The sequence below is a fragment of the Salmo salar genome, chromosome 23 (genome assembly GCF_965601325.2).
Source record: "Salmo salar chromosome 23, fSalSal1, whole genome shotgun sequence".
Classification (NCBI taxonomy): domain Eukaryota; kingdom Metazoa; phylum Chordata; class Actinopteri; order Salmoniformes; family Salmonidae; genus Salmo; species Salmo salar.
Genome location: NC_138313.1, coordinates 46,080,997 through 46,105,083, shown reverse-complemented (window position 1 = coordinate 46,105,083; position 24,087 = coordinate 46,080,997). Strand labels below are relative to the sequence as shown.

General features: G+C 40.8%; 2 protein-coding genes across 2 annotated transcripts in view; one reads left to right on the top strand and one right to left on the bottom strand.

Moving 5' to 3' along the window:
• Positions 1 to 15,336, top strand: part of LOC106584753 (anoctamin-3) — a 143,874-nt gene extending 128,538 nt beyond the window's left edge. The window contains exons 25-26 of the mRNA XM_082968260.1: positions 10,987 to 11,182; positions 11,563 to 15,336. Of these exons, the coding sequence (XP_082824386.1) occupies positions 10,987 to 11,182; positions 11,563 to 11,745 (379 nt within the window). The 3' untranslated portion in view covers positions 11,746 to 15,336. The remainder of the gene's footprint in view (positions 1 to 10,986; positions 11,183 to 11,562) is intronic.
• Positions 15,337 to 18,465: 3,129 nt separating this feature from the next.
• Positions 18,466 to 22,908, bottom strand: LOC123729880 (uncharacterized). Its single transcript, XM_045706455.2, has 2 exons — positions 22,736 to 22,908; positions 18,466 to 22,108 (listed from the first exon to the last, which is right to left on the bottom strand). Exons 1-2 carry the CDS (start codon positions 22,748 to 22,750, stop codon positions 21,587 to 21,589), a joined length of 537 nt encoding a protein of 178 aa, XP_045562411.1. The 5' UTR covers positions 22,751 to 22,908; the 3' UTR covers positions 18,466 to 21,586.
• Positions 22,909 to 24,087: the final 1,179 nt, after the last annotated feature.

Genomic DNA, 24,087 nt, shown 5'->3' with positions numbered 1-24,087 from the left:
TTTTCTCCTGTATTGAACACAGTATATTCTGTCTTAAATTGTATCAATTATTTACATATTAGGGTACCGGAGGTTGGATTATAAACGTTGTTTGAATTGTTTGGACAAAGTTTACAGGTAACTTTTTAGATTCCTTTGTAGGCATGTTGGGCGATTTGGAACAGGTGGATTTCTGAATCAAACGTGCCAAATAAACATACATTTTTGGGATATAAAGAAGGACTTTATCGAACAAAACGACAATTCATTGTGTAACTGGGACCCTTTGGATTGTAAAAAGATGAAGATCTTCAAAGGTAAGTGATTTATTTTATCGCTATTTTTGAGTTTTGTGACACCTGTGCAGGTTATGAATTCATGTTAACCTCTTATGCAAGGGGGCAGTATTTTCATGTCCAGATGAAAAGCGTGCCCAAAGTAAACTGCCTGTTACTCAGGCCCAGAAGCTAGAATATGCATATAATTAGTAGATTTGGATAGAAAACACTCAACATTTCCAAAACTGTTAAAATAATGTCTGAGTATAACAGAACTCATATGGCAGGCAAAAACCTGAGAAAAATCCAACCAGGAAGTGGGAAATCTGAGGTTTGTAGTTTTCCAAGTGATTGCCTATTCAATATCCAGTGTAAATGGGGTCAGATTGCACTTCCTAAGGCTTCCAGTAGATGTCAACAGTCTTTAGAAAGTTGTTTCAGTCTTCTATTGTGAAAGGGGAGCGAATAAGAGCTGTTTCAACAATTGGTCAGGCTGAAAGCCTTTAGTTTAGTCTTGCGTGTGGCCGTGAGCACAACGGTCATTCCCTTTCCTTTCTAATGACAACGGAATTGTCCGGTTGGAATATTATTGAAGATAATGGAATATTATTGAAGATTATGATAAAAACATCCTAAAGATTGGTTATATACATCATTTGACATGTTTCTACGAACTGTAATATAACTTTTTTGACTTTCATCTGGACTTAGTGCCCGCGCTTTGTGCATTTGGATTAGTGAACTAAATGTGTGAACAAAAAGGAGGTATTTGGACATAAAGATGAACTTTATCGAACAAAACAAACATATATTGTGGAACTGGGATTCCTGGGAGTGCATTCCGATGAAGATCATCAAAGGTAAGTGAATATTTATAACGCTATTTCTGACATTTGTTGACTCCACAATTTGGCAGGTATCTGTATGGCTTGTTTTGGTGGTTGAGCGCTGTACTCAGATTATCGCATGGTGTGCTTTCGCCGTAAAGCTTTTTTGAAATCTGATACAGCGGTTGCATTAACCTGTTAGGGCTAGGGGGCAGTATTGACACGGCTGGATAAAAAACGTACCCGATTTAATCTGGTTACTACTCCTGCCCAGTAACTAGAATATGCATATAATTATTGGCTTTGGATGGAAACCACTCCAAAGTTTCTAAAACTGTTTGAATGGTGTCTGTGAGTATAACAGAACTCAAATGGCAGGTCAAAACCTGAGAGATTCCTTTACAGGAAGTGGCCTGTCTGACCATTTATTGTCTTTCTTTGACATCTCATTCAATTACAAAGGATCTCTGCGGTAACGTGACACTTCCCACGGCTCCAATAGGCTCTCAGAGCCCGGGAAAAACCTGAATGTCGTCATTCCAGCGCCAGGCTGAAACACATTATCGCCTTTCTCAAGTGGCCGATCAAGGGACTGTGGGCTTAGGCGCGTGCACTGGCCGCCCCCGTCTTTGTGTTTTTTCCTCTGTTTGCCGAAAAGGAGATTCCCGGTCGGAATATTATCGCTTTTTTACGAGATAAATTGCATAAAAATTGATTTTAAACAGCGGTTGACATGCTTCGAGGTACGGTATTGGAATATTTAGAAATGTTTTGTCACGAAATGCGCCATGTGCACGACCCTGATTTACCATTTCGGATGCCGCTATTCGGATATAACGATGGATTATTTTGGACCAAACCAACATTTGTTATTGAAGTAGCAGTCCTGGGAGTGCATTCTGACGAAGACAACAAAAGGTAATCAAACTTTTATAATAGTAAATCTGATTTTGGTGAAGGCTAAACTTGCCGGGTGTCTAAATAGCTAGCCCGTGATGGCTGGGCTATGTACTTAGAATATTGCAAAATGTGCTTTCACCAAAAAGCTATTTTAAAATCGGACATATCGAGTGCATAGAAGAGTTCTGTATCTATAATTCTTAAAATAATTGTTATGCTTTTTGTGAACGTTTATCGTGAGTAATTTAGTAAATTGTTAGTAAATTCCCCGGAAGTTTGCGGGGGGTATGCTAGTTCTGAACGTCACATGCTAATGTAAAAAGCAGTTTTTTTTATATAAATATGAACTTGATTGAACAAAACATGCATGTATTGTATAACATAATGTCCTAGGGTTGTCATCTGATGAAGATCATCAAAGGTTAGTGCGGCATTTAGCTGTCTTCTGGGTTTTTGTGACATTATATGCCAGCTTGAAAAATGGGTGTCTGATTATTTGTGGCTGGTTACTCTGCTGACATAATCTAATGTTTTGCTTTCGTTGTAAAGCCTTTTTGAAATCGGACAGTGTGGTTAGATTAACGAGAGTCTTGTCTTTAAATAGCTGTAAAATAGTTATATGTTTGAGAAATTGAAGTAATAGGACTTTTAAGGTATTTGAAAATCGCGCCACTGGATTACACTGGCTGTTACGTAGGTGGGACGAATTCGTCCCGCCTAGCCCATAGAGGTTAACCTGTTAGGGCTAGGGGGCAGCATTTGCACGTCTGGATAAAATAAATGTACCCGATTTAATCTGGTTACTAATCCTACCCAGTAACTAGAATATGCATATACTTATTATATATGGATAGAAAACACTCTAAAGTTTCTAAAACTGTTTGAATGGTGTCTGTGAGTATAACAGAACTCATTTGGCAGGCAAAACCCTGAGACATTTTCTGACAGGAAGTGGATAGCTGATGTGTTGTATTACCTTTAAACCTATCCCATTGAAAAACACAGGGGCTGAGGAATATTTTGGCACTTCCTATTGCTTCCACTAGATGTCACCAGCCTTTACAAAGTGTTTTGAGTCTTCTGGAGGGAGATCTGACCGAACAAGAGCCATGGAACGATGATGTCCCATTAGACACCTGGCGCGCGAGTTCATGTTGGGTACCCTCGTTCCAATACGTTATAAAAGAGTATGCATTCGTCCACCTTGAATATTATTCATGTTCTGGTTAAAAAAGGCCCTAATGATTTATGCTATACAACGTTTGACATGTTTGAACGAACGTAAATATATTTTTTCCCCTCGTTCATGACGAGAAGTCCGGCTGGCTTAGATCATGTGCTAACAAGACGGAGATTTTTGGACATAAATGATGAGCTTTTTTGAACAAAACTACATTCGTTATGGACCTGTGATACCTGGAAGTGACATCTGATGAAGAGAATCAAAGGTAATGGATTATTTACATAGTATTTTCGATTTTAGATCTCCCCAACATGACGTCTAGTCTGTATCGCAACGCGTATTTTTCTGGGCGCAGTGCTCAGATTATTGCAAAGTGTGATTTCCCAGTAAGGTTATTTTTAAATCTGGCAAGTTGATTGCGTTCAAGAGATGTAAATCTATAATTCTTTAAATGACAATATAATATTTTACCAATGTTTTCTAATTTTAATTATTTAATTTGTGACGCTGACTTGACTGCCGGTTATTGGAGGGAAACGATTTCCTCAACATCAATGCCATAGTAAAACGCTGTTTTTGGATATAAATATGAACTTGATAGAACTAAAAATGCATGCATTGTCTAACATAATGTCCTAGGAGTGTCATCTGATGGAGATTGTAAAAGGTTAGTGCATCATTTTAGCTGGTTTTATGGTTTTGGTGACCCTGTCTTTGACTTGACAAAACATTACACACAACTCTTGTAAATGTACTGTCCTAACATACTCTAAATTTATGCTTTCGCCGTAAAACCTTTTTGAAATCGTAAAACGTGGTTAGATTAAGGAGATGTTTATCTTTCAAAGGGTGTAAAATAGTTGTATGTTTGAAAAATTTGAATTTTGACATTTATTTGGATTCAAATTTGCCTCTCTTGAAATGCACCTGCTGTTGATGGAGTGCACCACGGGTGGCACGCTAGCGTCCCACCTAGCCCATAGAGGTTAAGGAAGTCTACCCTTAGTCAGAAGGTTATGGCCTATCATACTTCTTATTTTTTTAAATTACAAATATGTCAAAACTATAAACTCCATCATAATTATCAATTACACAAATTACTTTAAAATCAGTATTACAAATGACCTTCAATTCATTATCCAAATGGCTTTTCAATGAGGCTGATCAGACCACAAAGGAAAGCCATGATAGAGGTCAAAAGTCATTCCACCCTTTCAAAATAGTGTTTCTTACTACATTAGACAAATTAAAGAAAAACCATCACACATTTTCTACATGTTGGATCCCAGGTTCCCAGAACATTCCCTTATCAAAAGAATTCACGTGTTTAATTAAAACTCAGAAAATAAAACTTCTAAAATGCCATGTGTGTATACCCCTTTAAGATATCGTGGCTCTAGGAAACATTCCAAAGAGAGACAATGAAGCACTCCTTTTCCCAGACAAAAAACCACAACCACTTGGTCAGCATTTCATTATACTACACCGATTCAGAAACCCAAACATTGACTACAAACCAAAACCTAATAACAATGATAATTCCCTTGTACTCCCTCCAATCATTAGTTTTAAACTTCCTCAATGTTTATGTGATTGAACATGCCCTACCCTTGGATACAATACTGTACTTCAAATCTATGAAATTCCACTACTTAACATACTACTTGACTAATTTGGCCCATGCTTGCTTTACAACATTAAAACCCATTCAGTCTGTCTGCAAACAGTCTCTCAAAGTGCTTGATAGGTATACCCTGCCATTAGACACACACAACTGTGATTAATGTGCACTGTCCCTGTAAAATAAAATTAACTCAACCTGCAATCCTCTTTACTGACCTGACATTGTTCCACGTAATGGAAATAGATTATAATGTTAGAATACATTACCTTCCTGTTCAATTTCACTGGTGTTACTAAACAATCAAACCAAGAATCAATAACCAGAAACTATCACCAAACTTTTACAATTCAACTATCCAAACCTGAATCGCTTACCGCCAAATATAGGCCAGCACGCACAACCAACTCTCCTATTTTTACCAGTAGGCCAAAATAATACTCAAACAACGTTCTGCCTTACCTCTTATCGTAAGATTAAAACCAATGTTTCAACTTTCTCCTCTCTTTCGGATTTACACTTATGAAATGTCCAAGACTTTAAAAGTACCATGTAAATTTCCAAACTTGTAACATACATCATTCAACTCTTTTAGAATAAAAAACACATTTCGGTGGGTACAACTCTATCGCAATCACCCATCCACTCATTATAAATCATTAGATTTAGATAACTGTCTCTTCCTTGATTCAGTTATTTAAATATAACTCACATTCTCTATATCATGTTACCCGACCATTTAGGCCATGACAACGTACTTTATCGAATTCGCCTCGCTATTATTTTGAATGGACTAGTCTTTCAATTTTACCTAAAGAAGCTATCAAAACGTTTGGTTTATATCTTAAACAAACACTAACAACCGTATCGTTCCAGGAAAAACATACCAATAGTTGAATTACAATCAGTAACTCAAATTTTAACTTCTATGGGCTAGGTGGGACGTTAGCGTCCCACACTATTCAACAGCCAGTGGAATCGCGTGGCGCGAAATACAAATACCTCAAAAATGCAATAATTGTAATATTTCAAACATACGACTATTTTACACCATTTGAAAGATAAGACTCTCGTTAATCTAACCACATTGTCTGATTTCAAAAAGGCTTTACAGCGAAAACAAAACATTAGATTATGTCAGGAGAGTACATAGACACAAATAACCACACAGCCATTTTTCAAGCAAGCATATATGTCACAAAAACCAAAAACACAGCTAAATGCAGCACTAACCTTTGATTATCTTCATCAGATGACACTCCTAGGACATTATGTTATACAATACATGCATGTTTTGTTCAATCAAGTTCATATTTATATCAAAAAACAGCTTTTTACATTAGCATGTGATGTTCAGAACTAGCATTCCCACCGAAAACTTCCGGTGAATTTACTAAATTACTCATGATAAACGTTGACAAAATACATAACAATTATTTTAAGAATTATAGATACAGAACTCCTTTATGCAATCGCGGTGTCAGATTTTAACCTCTATGGGCTAGGCGGGACGAATTCGTCCCACCTACGTAACAGCCACATGAAGCCTGTGGCGCGATTTTCAAAACCTTAAAAATCCTATTACTTCAATTTCTCAAACATATGACTATTTTACAGCTATTTAAAGACAAGACTCTCGTTAATCTAACCACACTGTCCGATTTCAAAAAGGCTTTACAACGAAAGCAAAACATTAGATTATGTCAGCAGAGTACCAAGCCAGAAATAATCAGACACCCATTTTTCAAGCTAGCATATAATGTCACAAAAACCCAGAAGACAGCTAAATGCAACACTAACCTTTGATGATCTTCATCAGATGACAACCCTAGGACATTATGTTATACAATACATGCATGTTTTGTTCAATCAAGTTCATATTTATATCAAAAACCAGCTTTTTACATTAGCATGTGACGTTCAGAACTAGCATACCCCCCACAAACTTCCGGGGAATCCGCTAACATTTTACTAAATTACTCACGATAAACGTTCACAAAAAGCATAACAATTATTTAAAGAATTATAGATACAGACCTCCTCTATGCACTCGATATGTCCGATTTTAAAATAGCTTTTTGGTGAAAGCACATTTTGCAATATTCTAAGTACATAGCCCAGGCATCACGGGCTAGCTATTTAGACACCCGGCAACTTTAGCACTCACCATAATCATATTTACTATTATAAAAGTTTGATTACCTTTTGTTGTCTTCGTCAGAATGCACTCCCAGGACTTCTACTTCAATAACAAATGTTGGTTTGGTCCAAAATAATCCATCGTTATATCCGAATAGCGGCGTGTTGTTCGTGCGTTCCAGACACTATCCGAAATGGTAAAGAAGGGTCGTGCGCATGGCGCAATTCGTGACCAAAAAATTCTAAATATTCCATTACAGTACTTCGAAGCATGTCAACCGCTGTTTAAAATCAATTTTTATGCCATTTTTCTCGTAGAAAAGCGATAATATTCCGACCGTGTATCTCCTTTTCGGCAAACAGAGGAAAAAATCACAAAGACGGGGGCGGTCAGGTTACGCGCCTAAGCCCAGAGTCCCTTGATCGGCCACTTGAGAAAGGCGATAATGTGTTTCAGCCTGGGGCTGGGATGACGACATTCAGGTTTTTCCCGGGCTCTGAGCGCCTATGGACGACGTAGGAAGTGTCACGTTAGAGCAGAGATCCTTAGTAAAAGATAGAGATGGCAAAGAAGTTCCAGAAATGGTCAGACAGGCCACTTCCTGTAAAGGAATCTCTCAGGTTTTGACCTGCCATTTGAGTTCTGTTATACTCACAGACACCATTCAAACAGTTTTAGAAACTTTAGGGTGTTTTCTATCCATATGTAATAAGTATATGCATATTCTAGTTACTGGGTAGGAGTGGTAACCAGATTAAATCGGGTACGTTTTTTATCCAGCCGTGTCAATACTGCCCCCTAGCCCTAACAGGTTAAAATAGCTTTTCGGCGAAAGCACATTTTGCAATATTCTGAGTACATAGCTCGGCCATCACGGCTAGCTATTTTGACACCCACCAAGTTTGGGACTCACTAAACTCAGAATTACTATTAGAAAAATTGGATTACCTTTGCTGTTCTTCGTCAGAATGCACTCCCAGGACTTCTACTTCAACAACAAATGTTGTTTTGGTTCCAAATAATCCATAGTTATATTCAAATAGCTCCGTTTCGTTCGTGCGTTCGGGTCACTATCCGAAGGGTGACGCGCGAGCGCATTTCGTGACAAAAAAAATCTAAATATTCCATTACCGTACTTAGAAGCATGTCAAAACGCTGTTTAAAATCAATTTTTATGCTATTTTTCTCGTAAAATAGCGATAATATTCCAACTGGGCAACGTTGTATTCATTCAAAGGTTGAAAGAAAAAAATGGAGTAGTCTCGTGCACGCGCGCATTTTAGTCTCACTGTCCCCAGGCTGACCACTTACAAATTCTGCTGCTATTCTTTGCCCAGTGTCACGTCCTGACCAGCAGAGGGAGCAATTGTATTAGTTTTGGTCAGGACGTGGCAGGGTTTTTGTGTGTTAAGTGTTGTGTTGGTGATTGGACTCCCAATTGAAGGCAGGTGTGTTGAGTTGCCTTTGATTGGGAGTCCTAAATAGTAGTGTGTGTTTTTTCTTTGGGGTTGTGGGTAGTTGTTTTTGCACTGTGTTTTGTGAGCCTGCAAAACTGTTCCTGTTGTCGTGAGTACTGTTTATTGTTTTCCCTGTGGATGCTTTGTGTGTTTTCATTAAAAGAATATGAGTATCCACATACCCGCTGCATCCTTGGTCTTCTCTCCACTACAACACTTGTGACAGAACTACCCACCACAAAAGGACCAAGCAGCGGAGGAGGAGGGAACCACAGGAGAACAGCGTCGATGGATGGACTTGGCAGAAGGAGCGAAGATTCTGGGAGGACAAGTTAAGGGAGCTAAGGGAACCTGAGAGGCAGCCCCAAGATTTTCTTTGGGGGGGCACAAGGGCTATTTGGCGAGGCGAGATTGGAGCCCCAGGCCAGCTCCCCGTACCCTTGTAGGGCAGAGACAGACGGGACAGGTCCCGTGCTTTGGGGTTGGGGCTGTGGTGAGGCCTGGGATTTTCAGGCCGGTAGGCACACTACCAGCGCCCTGCATGTGCCAGGGCGAAGTAGGCATCGAGCCTGAAGGGGTGATGCCAACCCTGCACTCAAGACCGCCAGTGCGCCTCTACGGTCCGGTGTTTCCGGCTATACGCACTAGCATGGAGGTGCGTGTCTCCAGGCTGGCACGTCCGGTACCAGCCCCACGCATCAGGCGTCTTGTGCGTCAGCCCAGCCTCGCCAGTCAAGAGTCGCCAGAGCTGCCCGCCAGTCAAGAGTCGCCAGAGCTGCCCGCCAGTCAAGAGTCGCCAGAGCTGCCCGCCAGTCAAGAGTCGCCAGAGCTGCCCGCCAGTCAAGAGTCGCCAGAGCTGCCCGCCAGTCAGGAGTCGCCAGAGCTGCCCGCCAGTCAGGAGTCGCCAGAGCTGCCCGCTAGTCAGGAGCTGCCAGAGTGGCCCATCTGCCCGGAGAGGCCAGAGTGGCCCGACTGCCCGGAGCTGCCAGAGTGGCCCGACTGCCCAGAGCTGCCAGAGTGGCCCGACTGCCCGGAGCTGCCAGAGTGGCCCGACTGCCCGGAGCTGCCAGAGTGGCCCGACTGCCCGGAGCTGCCAAAGTGGCCCGACTGCCCGGAGCTGCCAGAGTGGCCCGCCTGTCCTCTGGCCCAGCCCGAGTGGCCCGCCTGTCCTCCGGCCCAGCCCGAGTGGCCCGCCTATCCTCCGGCCCAGCCCGAGTGGCCCGCCTGTCCTCCGGCCCAGCCCGAGTGGCCTGCCTGTCCTCCGGCCCAGCCCGAGTGGTCCGTCTGCCAGGGTCAGCCCGAGTGGCCCGTCTGCCCGGCGTAGCTATTGGCGCCACCGAAGTGGGCGACGCCGAAGGGGGAGTGAGGTCCACGTCCCGCACCTGAGCCACCTCCAGGATAGGTGGGTTGGGGAGGGAGGGTGTTGCACAGTGCCGTCGTTGACGGCAGCCACCCTCCCTTCCCTCCCTTATTGTTTAGGGGTTATTGTTTATTGGTTTTGTTGGGGTATTGGGGATTTTTTTGTGTTTTCTTTTTTAAGGTGCATTCCAGGGTCTGCACCTTGAGGGGGGGGGGGGGTACTGTCACGTCCTGACCAGCAGAGGGAGCAATTGTATTAGTTTTGGTCAGGACGTGGCAGGGTTTTTGTGTGTTAAGTGTTGTGTTGGTGATTGGACTCCCAATTGAAGGCAGGTGTGTTGAGTTGCCTTTGATTGGGAGTCCTATATAGTAGTGTGTGTTTTTCTTTGGGGTTGTGGGTAGTTGTTTTTGCACTGCGTTTTGTGAGCCTGCAAAACTGTTCCTGTTGTCGTGAGTACTGTTTATTGTTTTCCCTGTGGATGCTTTGTGTGTTTTCATTAAAAGAATATGAGTATCCACATACCCGCTGCGCCTTGGTCTTCTCTCCACTACAACACTTGTGACACCCAGAGACAGCAGACAACCCATTCCACTTTCTGGCGGCTTTAGAGAGCCAATGGAAGCCTTAGAAAATGTCACGTTACAGCACAGATGCTGTATTTTCGATAGAGATGTAACAGAAGGACAACAAATTGTCAGACAGGGCACTTCCTGTATGGAATCTTCTCAGGTTTTGGCCTGCCATATGAGTTCTGTTATACTCACAGACACCATTTGAACAGTTTTAGAAACTTTAGAGTGTTTTCTATCCAAATCTACTAATTATATGCATATTCTCGTTTCTGGGCAAGAGTAGTAACCAGTTTAAATCGGGTACAATACTGCCCCCTAGCCCAGACAGGTTAAAATGGATTTATCATGCAATAGATGTCGTTCAGGTGGTGATATTCATTTGTGTCTTCTTCTAATGCCTCTTAAAGTGAAATAAATCTAAAATGGAATTACATTACTGAGTTTAGGTAATCCAAAAAGTTACATAAATGATTACAATTTTGGACAAGTAACTAGGAACTGGATTGCATTTAGAAAGTTACCTACCCAACCCTGTATTAATAATGGGCAGACCATTCTACAGCAACATTAGTCTCTTGTGACAGCTAGTTAGCGCACACAACATTTGGTTCCTTGGTTCATGTCTTCCGGTTTGTCTTGGTTTCTGAGCTCCGTCTCTCTCCCTGGCAGGTGTCTGCAAGGCTACATGAACAGCAGTCTGTCGGTGTTTGACATGGGCGTGCGCTGGAACGTTAGTGAGGAGCAGAGTAGATACTGCAGGTACAGAGACTACAGAGCCTCTCCCTGGAGCCCAGTACCATACGACTTCACTCTGCAGTTCTGGCACGTCCTGGCTGCAAGACTAGCCTTTATCATCGTCTTCGAGGTACGTCAGCACGTCCATTCTCTGTCTGTCTTGATCTCTGTCTGTTTGTCTTGATCTCTGTCTCTGTCTCAGACACTCATTAGGTGTTTCAGGCAGTATGATTCAATGACCTGAAAATCAGAAAGTGGGCAAATACTTTTCCCCGACACTGTACCTTCACATACTGCTGAGATTAGAGAGATTGGCTTGCAACCTGAGGTTTACCAGTCCTCTGGGGATTCTAGATATCCCAGATGCTATGTCCTGCCCATGTTCCCTTAAGCAAGGAACCTATCCCTTAAAACCCATCAGGGAGTTTATGTTTGCCTGTGTTGATTTTCTGTGATCTGAAAATGACAATGGACAACAAAGTCTTGTTCTTTCTCCATTTCCTCCCTCAGCACCTGGTGTTTGGTATCAAGTCGTTCATCGCGTACCTGATCCCAGACATGCCCAAGAGTCTGTGTGACCGCATGCGGAGGGAGAAGTACCTGATGCAGGAGATGATGTATGAAGCAGAGCTGGAGCACCTGCAGAAAGAGAGGAAGAAGAACGGCAGGAGATATCACCACGAGTGGCCTTAGTGTTAGTCATGTTATGTTACGTCCCTGTTATACATACAGTACCTCGTCTGCACCTTAGTGTTAGTCATGTTATGTTACGTCCCTGTACTACATACAGTACCTCGTCTGCACCTTAGTGTTAGTCATGTTATGTTACGTCCCTGTTATACATACAGTACCTCGTCTGCACCTTAGTGTTAGTCATGTTATGTTACATTCCCCTGTACTACATACAGTACCTCGTCTGCACCTTAGTGTTAGTCATGTTATGTTACATCCCCCTGTACTACATACAGTACCTCGTCTGCACCTTAGTGTTAGTCATGTTATGTTACGTCCCTGTTAGACATACAGTACCTCATCTGCACCTTAGTGTTAGTCATGTTATGTTACGTCCCTGTACTACATACAGTACCTCATCTGCAGCTTAGTGTTAGTCATGTTATGTTACGTCCCTGTACTACATACAGTACCTCATCTGCACCTTAGTGTTAGTCATGTTATGTTATGTCCCTGTACTACATACAGTACCTTGTCTGCACACCTAAATCATACACACACAAACACACACACACACACACACACACACACACACACACACACACACACACACACACACACACACACACACACACACACACACACACACACACACACACACACCAACATATGCACTCAGATCACATGTTCCCTTCTACACACCAAAGAGGCCCTCTTCTGTCACCAGACCTGAGGCCCTCCCACCATCCTTCCCTGTACCCCGTTTTTGTCCCCTGCTCCCATCTCTGTTACTGTCCCCCACCTCCCCTTTCAGCTCTCCATCCAGCAGGAACCCTAGGCCCTGTCTGTTCCCTGTCACGCCTGTCCTGTGTCATGTCCTGAATACGAATGGGGGGAGAGACCTACCTATCCAATTGTAATGTTTACTATGCAGAACAAGGGCTGCAGATCAGTTCACTACTGACTGTCTGCTCTCTTCTCGTCTCACTCTCATAGCACTCTCCATAGACACAGAATGACTAGAACGGATGTCCCCATTCAAGTCAACGGTCCATAATGGGTGGACAAGACTGGCGGCCATATTGAGTGCACCCGTCAAATTGCTGTGGTCTGAGGGCCTTTGTCCCTTTCTATGTCATTCTATTTCTACGTCGCTCTTCTCTATGTGGCAGCTAGCCTATAGCAGCCTGCTATGACATAAGACACTCCGGTCCGGTCCGGTGCAGCTCACAACACGGCTGTGTGTTCTGTGTTTGTCTTCCATGGACTTGGTATAGGCCAGTCACTGTCCTATGTGGCTGTCTGACTGTGCTACTGTACTGTGGCACTGATAGTGGTTCCTCTTGTTGCTTAAGTGATTCTATTGACGTATGTACGTGTCTACCAAAAATAACAATGGACAATAATAATGTTGTTTATGCATAATGACTGTAAGTAATATTGCCCTCAAAGCATGCTGATTCTTTAAAGCATTTTGGTTCATTTGTTGAACTGCAGCATATCTGGGAAGATGTTACCATTCAGAAGTTTGATAGAGGTTTAATTATCTCTATTTAAATCATGTAAAATGCATGGTTCATTTAGTTTTTGTAATTTCTTGGACAGACAAAGTCCCTGTCTTGATGCCTGGTTTACTGCACAGTCCGTTTCTATTCTGTGTGAGCTGAATGTTAGACATTTATTTATAATATTGCTGAGCTTGACTGTGTCTTGAGTTGTGGATGCTAATATGTGAATATGGTGTGTGGATATTACTACAGTTTTAACCAACCACAAAATGTGTCACAAACATCACTCGTGCCTGTTGGTGCTGCAAATGCTTTACTGTACGTGCAAGAAAATGTTTCTTGTAATTTTTCTCCAGTATGATTTACAACAACAAACTGAACTGTCTGTCCCCCAAGGATTTTGTTTGGAGGAATGTTGTGATGAGAAAAATAGGAAAATATAACTGCCAAATTCTGGCATTTATTTTCCTCTGTTGATAGCTCTGCAAGTAGAGAAAACCAACCCAACAGCAACATGTGAGTCCTGTAGTGAACTATACTGTACAGACACTGGAGGGCAGTGAGTGCACTGGCAAATCTGTTCTTCCATTTACAGAATCTGTTTCTCATTGGCTACTGGAAGCAGAGAATCTGTTTTCTCACTGGGTACTGGAAGCAGAGAATCTGTCTTCTCATTGGCTACAGGAAGCACTCAGAATGTGGCTGATGATGCATCCCAAATGGCACCCTATTCCCTTGGTAGTACACTACTTTTGAACAGGGCCCATAGGGAATAGGGTGCACTACTTTTGACCAGGACCCATAGGGATTAGGGTGCACTACTTTTGACCAGGACCCATAGGGAATAGGGTGCACTATTTTTGACCTGGACTCATAGGGAATAGGGTGCACTACTTTTGACCAGGACCCATAGGGAATAGGGTGCACTACTTTTCACCTGGGCCCATAGGGAATAGGGTGCACTACTTTTGACCTGGGCCCATAGGGAATAGGGTGCACTACTTTTGACCTGGACCCACTGGGTCAGATTAGACATACCAGTAGCTTGGATGTCGTGGGCATCAGAGAGGAACGTCCAGGCACTATACTTCATATTTCATACTTTCATGCCAAAATACATTAACAGCGCTCCAAATATCATTCGGTTTTCATTCTTAAATTGAGCTCAAATATTAAATACAGTCAGATCATAACATTCTCTCTTGTTTGGAAAAAAACAACATAAATTCACAGGAATTAGTTTAGTTGTACCCGAGCAAACAATATGAAGTTCTGAGAACGTTCCGCTGAACCTAAGCAAAAATCACGAGGACGTCGCAATGTAACATACCCTAGACTGAGTTTTGTGATGCTGCCTTTCTTGGTGGTCGATTGTGATATTCTGAAATGTTCTGAAAGATCTGGAATATAGCAGCGTGGTTTTAACCCTGAGGATTTCCAGGACAAGCATTTCAGGAGCATGACAAACACATACCATCTGTGAAATTACCAGTAGGATAAGATAATAATATTTAGCAGGGAAACAAACCCACAATCCTGACATTGCTAGAACCGTGATTACATTTTACACATTTTAGTCATTTAGCAGACGCTCTTATCCAGAGCGACTTACAGTAGTGAATACATACATTTCATTCCCCATACTTGTCCCCCGTGGGAATTGAACCCACAACCCTGGCGTAGCAAACGCCATGCTCTACCAACTGAGCCACACGGGAACACAAGATCACATTCCCTTATCCAACATGTTAAGATAGTCAATCACACGTTCTCTTTCCTTTTGGATTGGGCACTTTGGAGATAAACAAAATATGATAGATTTAGGAAATGGGATTTTGATTACTTTGGTTTGGTAGTTTAGAGTTGACCTAGCCCTATTTCATTATAAACAACAATATAACTCTGTTTAGAGGTGACCTAGCCCTATTTCATTATAAACAACAATATAACTCTGTTTAGAGGTGACCTAGCCCTATTTCATTATAAACAACAATATAACTCTGTTTAGAGGTGACCTAGCCCTATTTCATTATAAACAACAATATAACTCTGTTTAGAGGTGACCTAGTCCTATTTCATTATAAACAACCTCTGTTTAGAGGTGACCTAGTCCTATTTCATTATAAACAACCTCTGTTTAGAGGTGACCTAGCCCTATTTCATTATAAACAACAATATAACTGTTTAGAGTTGACCTAGTCCTATTTCATTATAAACAACCTCTGTTTAGAGGTGACCTAGCCCTATTTCATTATAAACAACAATATAACTCTGTTTAGAGGTGACCTAGCCCTATTTCATTATGAACAACAATATAACTCTGTTTAGAGGTGACCTAGCCCTATTTCATTATAAACAACAATATAACTGTTTAGAGGTGACCTAGCCCTATTTCATTATAAACAACAATATAACTCTGTTTAGAGGTGACCTAGCCCTATTTCATTATAAACAACAATATAACTCTGTTTAGAGGTGACCTAGCCCTATTTCATTATAAACAACAATATAACTCTGTTTAGAGGTGACCTAGTCCTATTTCATTATGAACAACAATATAACTCTGTTTAGAGGTGACCTAGTCCTGTTTCATTATAAACAACAATATAACTCTGTTTAGAGTTGACCTAGTCCTATTTCATTATAAACAACAATATAACTCTGTTTAGAGGTGACCTAGCCCTATTTCATTATAAACAAAAGTTGAACTTAGAGAACTTAGTCACTTTTACTTTTATTGTAAATTATTTAACTTGTACTTTTATTTTTACACTTGTACTTTTATTGTATATTATTTAACTTTTACTTTTATTATGAAAGTAGTGCTTTAATTGTAAATTATTTAACTTTTAATTTGATTGTAAATTATTAAACTCTTACTTTTATTATTTAAATTGTACTTTTATTGTAAATTATTTCACTTAATTTTATTGTAAATTATTAAACTTACTTTTATTAATTAAATTGTACTTTATCGTAAATTATTTAACTAACTTTTATTGTTAATTATTTAAATTTGAATTTATTGTAAATGTATTGTAAATTACTTTCAACTGTTATCATTTTCCAATGTACTTTTCCATGTATTGTATATATTGTTTACTTTCTATAAATGTGTTATTTTTTTCCAGTTTACTTTGCTATGTATATTCTTTTCAAATGTATTATTATTATCTATGATTGTGTATAATATTTTTTGTAGCGATTCTGAATGCAATCGACCAGCATGACGTTCACCTCTCTGTACCTGCAATCGAGGCAATGTAACCATAGAAAAATAATTACAAGAACAGTATTCCTGTTCATTCTCCCCTGTTCTGATGGGCTTTTTCCCAGAAATCTAGAAATCATATATCTATGAACGTTAAAAGAAAAAATCCACTTTTCCTCAGCTGTCCTCTGAATGTTTGACAGGTGATTTAACTTTGTATCATATTTTCTTAGCTGCTATCAATAGACATTCATTTGCTTTTTCAAAATATATATTTTTGCACTCCTGCATTTGCATGACTATGATGCACCAACACTTATAAGTCAGTTGCTTAAGCACCTTAAATTAAAGTAAAAAAAAGCTGTTAATTTATTGTATCAAATGAACACATATAGAGAATCAGAGTTTATATTATAATCATCATCAGAAAATAACCACATACAGTCAGTACATCCATGTATAGTCAAGAATATTTTATTTCTTTTTTTATACATATCACTGTTGCTATTGTCAGAATACACTGTCCAACACATCAGTTAAAAACATGATTTGCTAAATATTAATTTGTTTCCTCATATACAGTGCCTTCAGAATGTATTCACAGCCATTTACTTTTTCCACATTTCGTTGTGTTACAGCCTGAATTAAACATGGATTCAATTTAGATTTTGTGTCCCTGGCCTACACACAATACCCCATAATGTCAAAGTAGAATTGTTTTTAGAATTTTTTACAAATGAATTAAAAATGAAAAGCTCAAATGTCTTGAGTCAATAAGTATTCAACCCCTTTGTTATGGTAAGCCTAAATAAGTTCAGGATTAAACATTTGCTTAACAAGTCACATAATAAGTTGCATTGATTCATCTGCGTGCAATAATAGTGTTTCAGATGATTTTTGAACGACTACCTCATCTCTGTACCCCACACATACAATTATCTCTAATGTCCTTCAGTCCAGCAGTGAATTTCAAACACATATTCAACCACAAAGATCAGGGAGGTTTTCCAATTCCTCGCAAAGAAGGGCACCTATTGGTAGATTGGTAAAACTATAAAAGCAGACATTGAATATCCCTTTGAGCATGGTGAACTTATTAATTACACTTTGGATGCTGTATCAATACACCCAGTCACTACAAATATCCAGGCGTCCTTCAGTTGCCAGAAAGGAAGGAAAACTGCTCAGCGATTTCACCATGAGGCCGATGGTGACTTCAAAACAGTTATAGAGTTTAAAGGATGTGGATAGGTGAAAACTGAGGATGGATCAACAACATTGTAGTTACCCCACAATACTGACCTAAATGACAGGGTGAAAAGAAGGAAGCCTGTACAGATTAACAAATATTACAAAACATCCTGTTCACAGGAGGTTGGTGGCACCATAATTGACAAAGCGTTATGTCTGGGGCAAATCCAACACAACACATCACTGAATAGCACTCTTCATATTTTCAAGCAGAGTGGTAGTTGCATCATGTTATGGGTATGCTTGTAATCGTTAAGGTCTAGAGAGTGTTTTAGGATAAAAAGAAGCAGAATAGAGCTAAGCAGAGGCGAAATCCTAGCGGAAAACCTGGTTCAGTCTGCTTACCAACAGACAGTGGAGACAAATGCACTTTTCAGCAGGACAATAACCTAAAACACAAATCCAAATATACACTGGAGTTACTTACCAAGACAACATTGAATGTTCCTGAGTGGCCGACTTGTAATTTTGACTTAAATCTGCCTTAAGATCTATGGCAAAACTTGAAAATGGCTGTATAGCAAAGACTAACAACCAACTTGACAGACCTCCAAGAATGTAAGAATTTTAAAAAGAATAATGTGCAAATATTGTACTATCCAGGTGTGCAAATCTCTTAGAGACTTACCCAGAAAGACTCACAGCTGTAATCGCTGTAATCGCTGAATACTTATGTAAATTTGATATTTCTGTATTTCATTTTCAATACATTTGTAAAAATGTCTAAAAAACATGTTTTCACTTTGTAATTATGGTGTATTGTGTGTCGATGTGTGAGAAAAACATCTATGTAATACATTTTGAGTTCAGTCTGTAACACAACAACATGTGGAATAAGTCAAGGGGTATGAACACTTTCTGAAGGCTCTGTAAATACAAGACACAGTCTCATCATACATTTACACATTTGATCATTCTTTTGAGGATTGTTTTGTTTTGGGACTGATTGGCTGAGGAATGGTCAAACATTTTCCCTTTGATGTGATTGGACTGAAAACACCTTCCCTTCGATGTGGTTGGTCATTTGAAATCTATGCATGTCGTAATCATGACTACAGCATCCATCTTGAACAGTGTCCAAAGGAGATATTGATTATGAGTGTTTTTTAGTGTTGAGTCTGCATTAATCAGAGCTTACCTGTGTCAAGTCTATAAGTCAATGATTAGTGTCTTGGAAAACATGTCACTATTCTGTCCAACAACAAAATAGTTTCTTATTTCATCATGATTGATCATACATGATGTTTCTCAGTCAAGATAATGGATTGTTGATTGATTGTATAATACCCTGATTGATGTACGAGGCTGACTTTTCTTCCAAAGACATGTTGTAAAGAAGAGCATTTTGTTGCATTGTGTTTTCATATGTCATCATAATGCTTATTAGTGTTTCTGGGACGGACGCAGCGAAACCTTTCTTGGTGAAGCTTAAGGCCTAGATTCAATCAGATCAAGAGTTAACGGGCGATAGCAGACACCCGCATAGCTGATGTTTTGGAGGTGTCGCTGTAAAGCTGAATTTAAGCTGAATTTCCACAATGCGGATTAAATAGGAGCCCAAAGACTGGAAATTGGAATCTGGGTGGAAATATTGTTTTGTTGATATTATTTTAGAACTCACCTGGTTAAAAAGGATGAATAAAAATATATAAATACAAAGATCAAATAATCTGGTGGGTCACATGGAAATGAGAATGATTTTAGTTGTTGCAGCACACAAAAAAAATGTTTTTGCACCTTCAGGGGGCGGTTTCCCAGACACAGATTAAGACTACTCCTGGACTAAATAGCAAGATCAATGTAGAATCTCCATTTAAAAAAATGGATTAGGAATCTGTGTCCCTGAAACGTGTCTCTGAATCTGTGTCCCTGAAACGTGTCTCTGAATCTGTGTCCCTGAAACGGCCCCTAAAGGTGTTTGATGGAAGCACAGTAGACCATAGATTTCCTATCTATATGATGTCATCCATTTGTCTAACATGAGGTATGTCAATACTGAACACTGTTATCACTTCATCCCTATGGAAAAGCATAGCAGAATATGTACAAAGAGAATGATCATATGATATAACATAATCAGATTTGGATATCACCCTTTTTCTGTAATAAATCATGGCTCTTTTAAATCAACTGCTTCTCAGAATGTTATTATATGTTACTTCATATTCACACACCTCATTTTGCACTCTAGGTGCTTGGAGTGCTTGGAATACAAAGTCAACGAAGCAAATGAATAAAATCGTCTCTGTGTTGCTCTTCATGACTTTTTGTTTTACAGAGTGAACTAGACTGGTGGTGAGTAGGAGACGGGAGTTACTGCTCTTATCATGTAGTCATTAATCATCTTTGTTTTACAGAGAGAACTAGACTGGTGGTGAGTAGGAGATGGGAGTTACTGCTCTTATCATGTAGTCATTTATCATCTTTGTTTTAATAGAGAGAACTAGACTGGGGGTGAGTAGGAGACGGGAGTTACTGCTCTTATCATGTAGTCATTAATCATCTTTGTTTTAATAGAGAGAACTAGACTGGTGGTGAGTAGGAGATGGGAGTTACTGCTCTTTTCATGTAGTCATTAATCATCTTTGTTTCAATAAGGTTAGGGTTAGGGGAAGGGTTAGGAAAAGGGTTAAGGTTAAGGTTAGGAGAAGGGTTAGGAAAAGGGTTGAGGTTAGAAAAAGGGTTAACTAAAGGTGTTAAGGTTAAGGGAAGGGTTAACTAAAGGGGTTGAGGTTAGGGGAAGGGTAAACTAAAGGGGTTGAGGTTAAGGGAAGGGTTAACTAAAGGTGTTAAGGTTAAGGGAAGGGTTAACTAAAGGGGTTAAGGTTAGGGGAAGGGTTAACTAAAGGGGTTAAGGTTAGAAAAAGGGTTAACTAAAAGGGTTAAGGTTAAGGGAAGGGTTAACTAAAGGGGTTGAGGTTAGGGGAAGGGTTAACTAAAAAGGTTAACGTCAGGGGAAGGGTTAACTAAAAGGGTTAAGGTTAGGAGAAGGGTTAACTAAAAGGTTAAGGTTAGGGGAAGGGTTAATTAAAAGGGTTAAGGTTAAGGGAAGGGTTAACTAAAAGGGTTAAGGTTAGGGGAAGGGTTAACTAAAGGGGTTAAGGTTAGGGGAAGGGTTAACTAAAAGGGTTAAGGTTAGGGGAAGGGTTAACTAAAGGGGTTAAGGTTAGAAAAAGGGTTAACTAAAGGGGTTAATGGTCTGAATATTTACTTTGATCTCATGCTCTTTTTATACATTTCTAAATTAACATATTATTTCCACAGATTAGTCTTTTAAATTAACATATTATGTCCACAGTTTATCAGCGTGCGCCCAAGATGTTCCCTTCGTTGATGATGCTTGTTATGCTTTATGTTTGAACCAAAAGATTACGTGTTACAAAGATTAAGTGAAAAGGAAACAATGAAATACTGTATATTAAATGAAATAATATTGTATGTTGAGGTTAATACTATGTACAATATGTAGCAATATGATATTGAAAACAACAGCCTGAGAAATTCAACATGCTGTAAACTATTGTCTTTTAACAGATTCACTTTGTCATCCTCATCACCCTAATTACAACCCTAATTACTATGACACACTCCTCTCTATTGTCATTGGTTGCACTAATTGCACTGTTTGTCTACATAACCTGGTTCACACATTCATGACATCACCCTGAAGAAGACACAGTGATGCTGAAACGGTGGTTTATCCAATAGATTACTGGTACATTTATATAGCGTGTGTAACTCTCTTTATATTTATTGCAGACACAGATTGCCCCTTTAAGAGGTTTGATTCCCATGTGGTACTAGTATGAAAAAAATTGTTAAAAGGTATGCATTGGGGCTTCCAGAGTGGGGCACTGTTCTATGTCACTGCATCGCAGTGCTTGAGGCGTCACTACAGACCTGGGAAATCAAAGCCTTGAACAAACTTAAGGCAGTATGAACAGTTGAGATACTCAGTTCCAGGAGGTAACATGTGAACACACTCCAAACACAGCCGGTGACCACAGGGTTTGAAGACTATGTAAGTCTTCTTGTCATTATTCAGACACAAATCACAGGTAGGAGGTATATGCTGACCCCTCTGCTCCTGCTGCTGACCCCTCTGCTCCTGCTGCTGACCCCTCTGCTCCTGCTGCTGATCCCTCTGCTCCTGCTGCTGACCCCTCTGCTCCTGCTGCTGACCGCTCTGCTCCTGCTGCTGACCCCTCTGCTCCTGCTGCTGATCCCTCTGCTCCTGCTGCTGACCCCTCTGCTCCTGCTGCTGATCCCTCTGCTCCTGCTGCTGACCCATCTGCTCCTGCTGCTGACGCCTCCGTTGCTGGTCCCTCCGCTGCTGACCCCTCTGCTCCTGCTGCTGACGCCTCCACGGCTGGTGCCTCCGCTTCTGAAGCCTCCACTGCTTACGCCTCCGCTGCTGTATATAGTATAATACACAGTAACATATATCTGAATATCATGCAATGGAGACGTAACATTGGCTGCATTGAACCAAACATACACAATGCTGTTATAAAACAGCAGTATCTAGCCTCAACACTTACTGTCAGAACAATAGACCTATATTGTCACTACAAACTCTGTAAAACATGAAGCTAAGTATGTCAGTCCCAGCTCTGAGTTAGTTTTTGGGATTGACTATGATGACTGAAACACACAATTCTCTTCACAGGAACATCACACAAGGCCAAATCTAAACACCTGATCATTTATTTTTAAAAAAGCTGTATTGTAATATAGAAGAGTGAATCACAGAAGCTGGTCTGCTTAACACGATAAGCATGCTTCTGCCAAACCTTTAAAAAACATTTGAATCATTGAAATATTCAGATGTATATAAGAACCATCAGATCAGAGTACTGTAGCTAGGATGTCAACTGAATTACATTACATATCTGTACAACATTCATCAGTAGTATCTGTCATGAAGCAGAGGCTAAGCATGGTTAGTCAACGGGGTATTCTACCTCCACGTGTACCAGGATGGAAACCACCTCACAGAGAAATTTCAATGATATGCCACTAGTTTACAACAGATACTTACTGTACTGGTGAACATTTCCAAACTGTTAAAATAAATTGGAGTTGAAGTTGTCAACAGTTGAAGTTGAAGTTATGGATGGCGGAGGATGTAAAATAAAATGTACGAACAGAAATAATGAACAAAAATGTACGAACAGAGATGCTGATACGTATGTATAGGTGTATTGTGAGACTACCTGTGTTACAGGTTTACCTGAAGCAGTCGTCATTGTGCTTGGACTGCCCAATTTAAAGCCAACCGATACAATTCTTATCAAGACTAGCTCCTTTTTACATTTATTTGTGACTTATTTTTGTTTTGCAGTGTTTGGGAGTAGAACTACATGTAGTTCAACTAGTAAAGGAACTGCATTTTGCAGTATCTTGGTGGTAGTTGAACTAAATTGTCACGTTCACTGTCCTCAAACTCCCTGTCATAGATAAGCCAAGGTGCAGCGTGCTGGTAATTCCACATTCTTTATTAAAGTGAAACTGAACAAAACAAAAACCAGTTAAACAGAATCGAACGTGACGCAACTGAGGCGCACACAAACACACAGAAATAATAATTACCCACAAACACAGGTGGGAAAAAGGCTGCCTAAGTATGATTCCCAATCAGAGACAATGATAGACAGCTGCCTCTGTTTGGAAACCATACTCAGCCAAAACAAAGAAATACGAAAACTAGATTGCCCACCCCACATCACACCCTGACCTAACCAAATAAAACCGGCTCTCTAAGGTCAGGGCGTGACAGTACCCCCCCAAAGGTGCGGACTCCCGGCCGCAAACCTGAACTCCCTATAGGGGAGGGTCCGGGTGGGCATTTACCCTTGGTGGTGGCTCCGGTTCGGAGCATAGCCCCCGCTCCGCCCACTGATCCCTCCGCTTGTGACACCGGACCGTGGATCGTCGCCGGAGGAACTGGACCGTCGATCATTGCCTAAGGCTCTGAACTGGGAACCCTCGGTGGAGGTTCTGGACTGCCGACCGCCGCTGGAGTCTCCAGACTGGAGACCGCCGCTGGGGATTCCGGACCGTAGCTAGAGGCTCCGTGCCATGGATCATCACTACAGGCTCCGCGCCGTGGATCATCACTGGAGGCTTCGTGCCATGGATCATCACTGGAGGCTTCGTGCCATGGATCATCCCTACAGGCTCCGGGCCATGGATCATCACTGGATGCTTCGTGCCATGGATTATCACTGGAGGCTCCAGGCCATGGATTATCACTGGAGGCTTCGGGCCATGGATCATCACTACAGGCTCCGTGCCATGGATCATCACTACAGGCTCTATGCCATGGATCATCACCACAGGCTCCGCACCGTGGATTATCACTGGAGGCTTCGTGACAAGGATTATCACTGG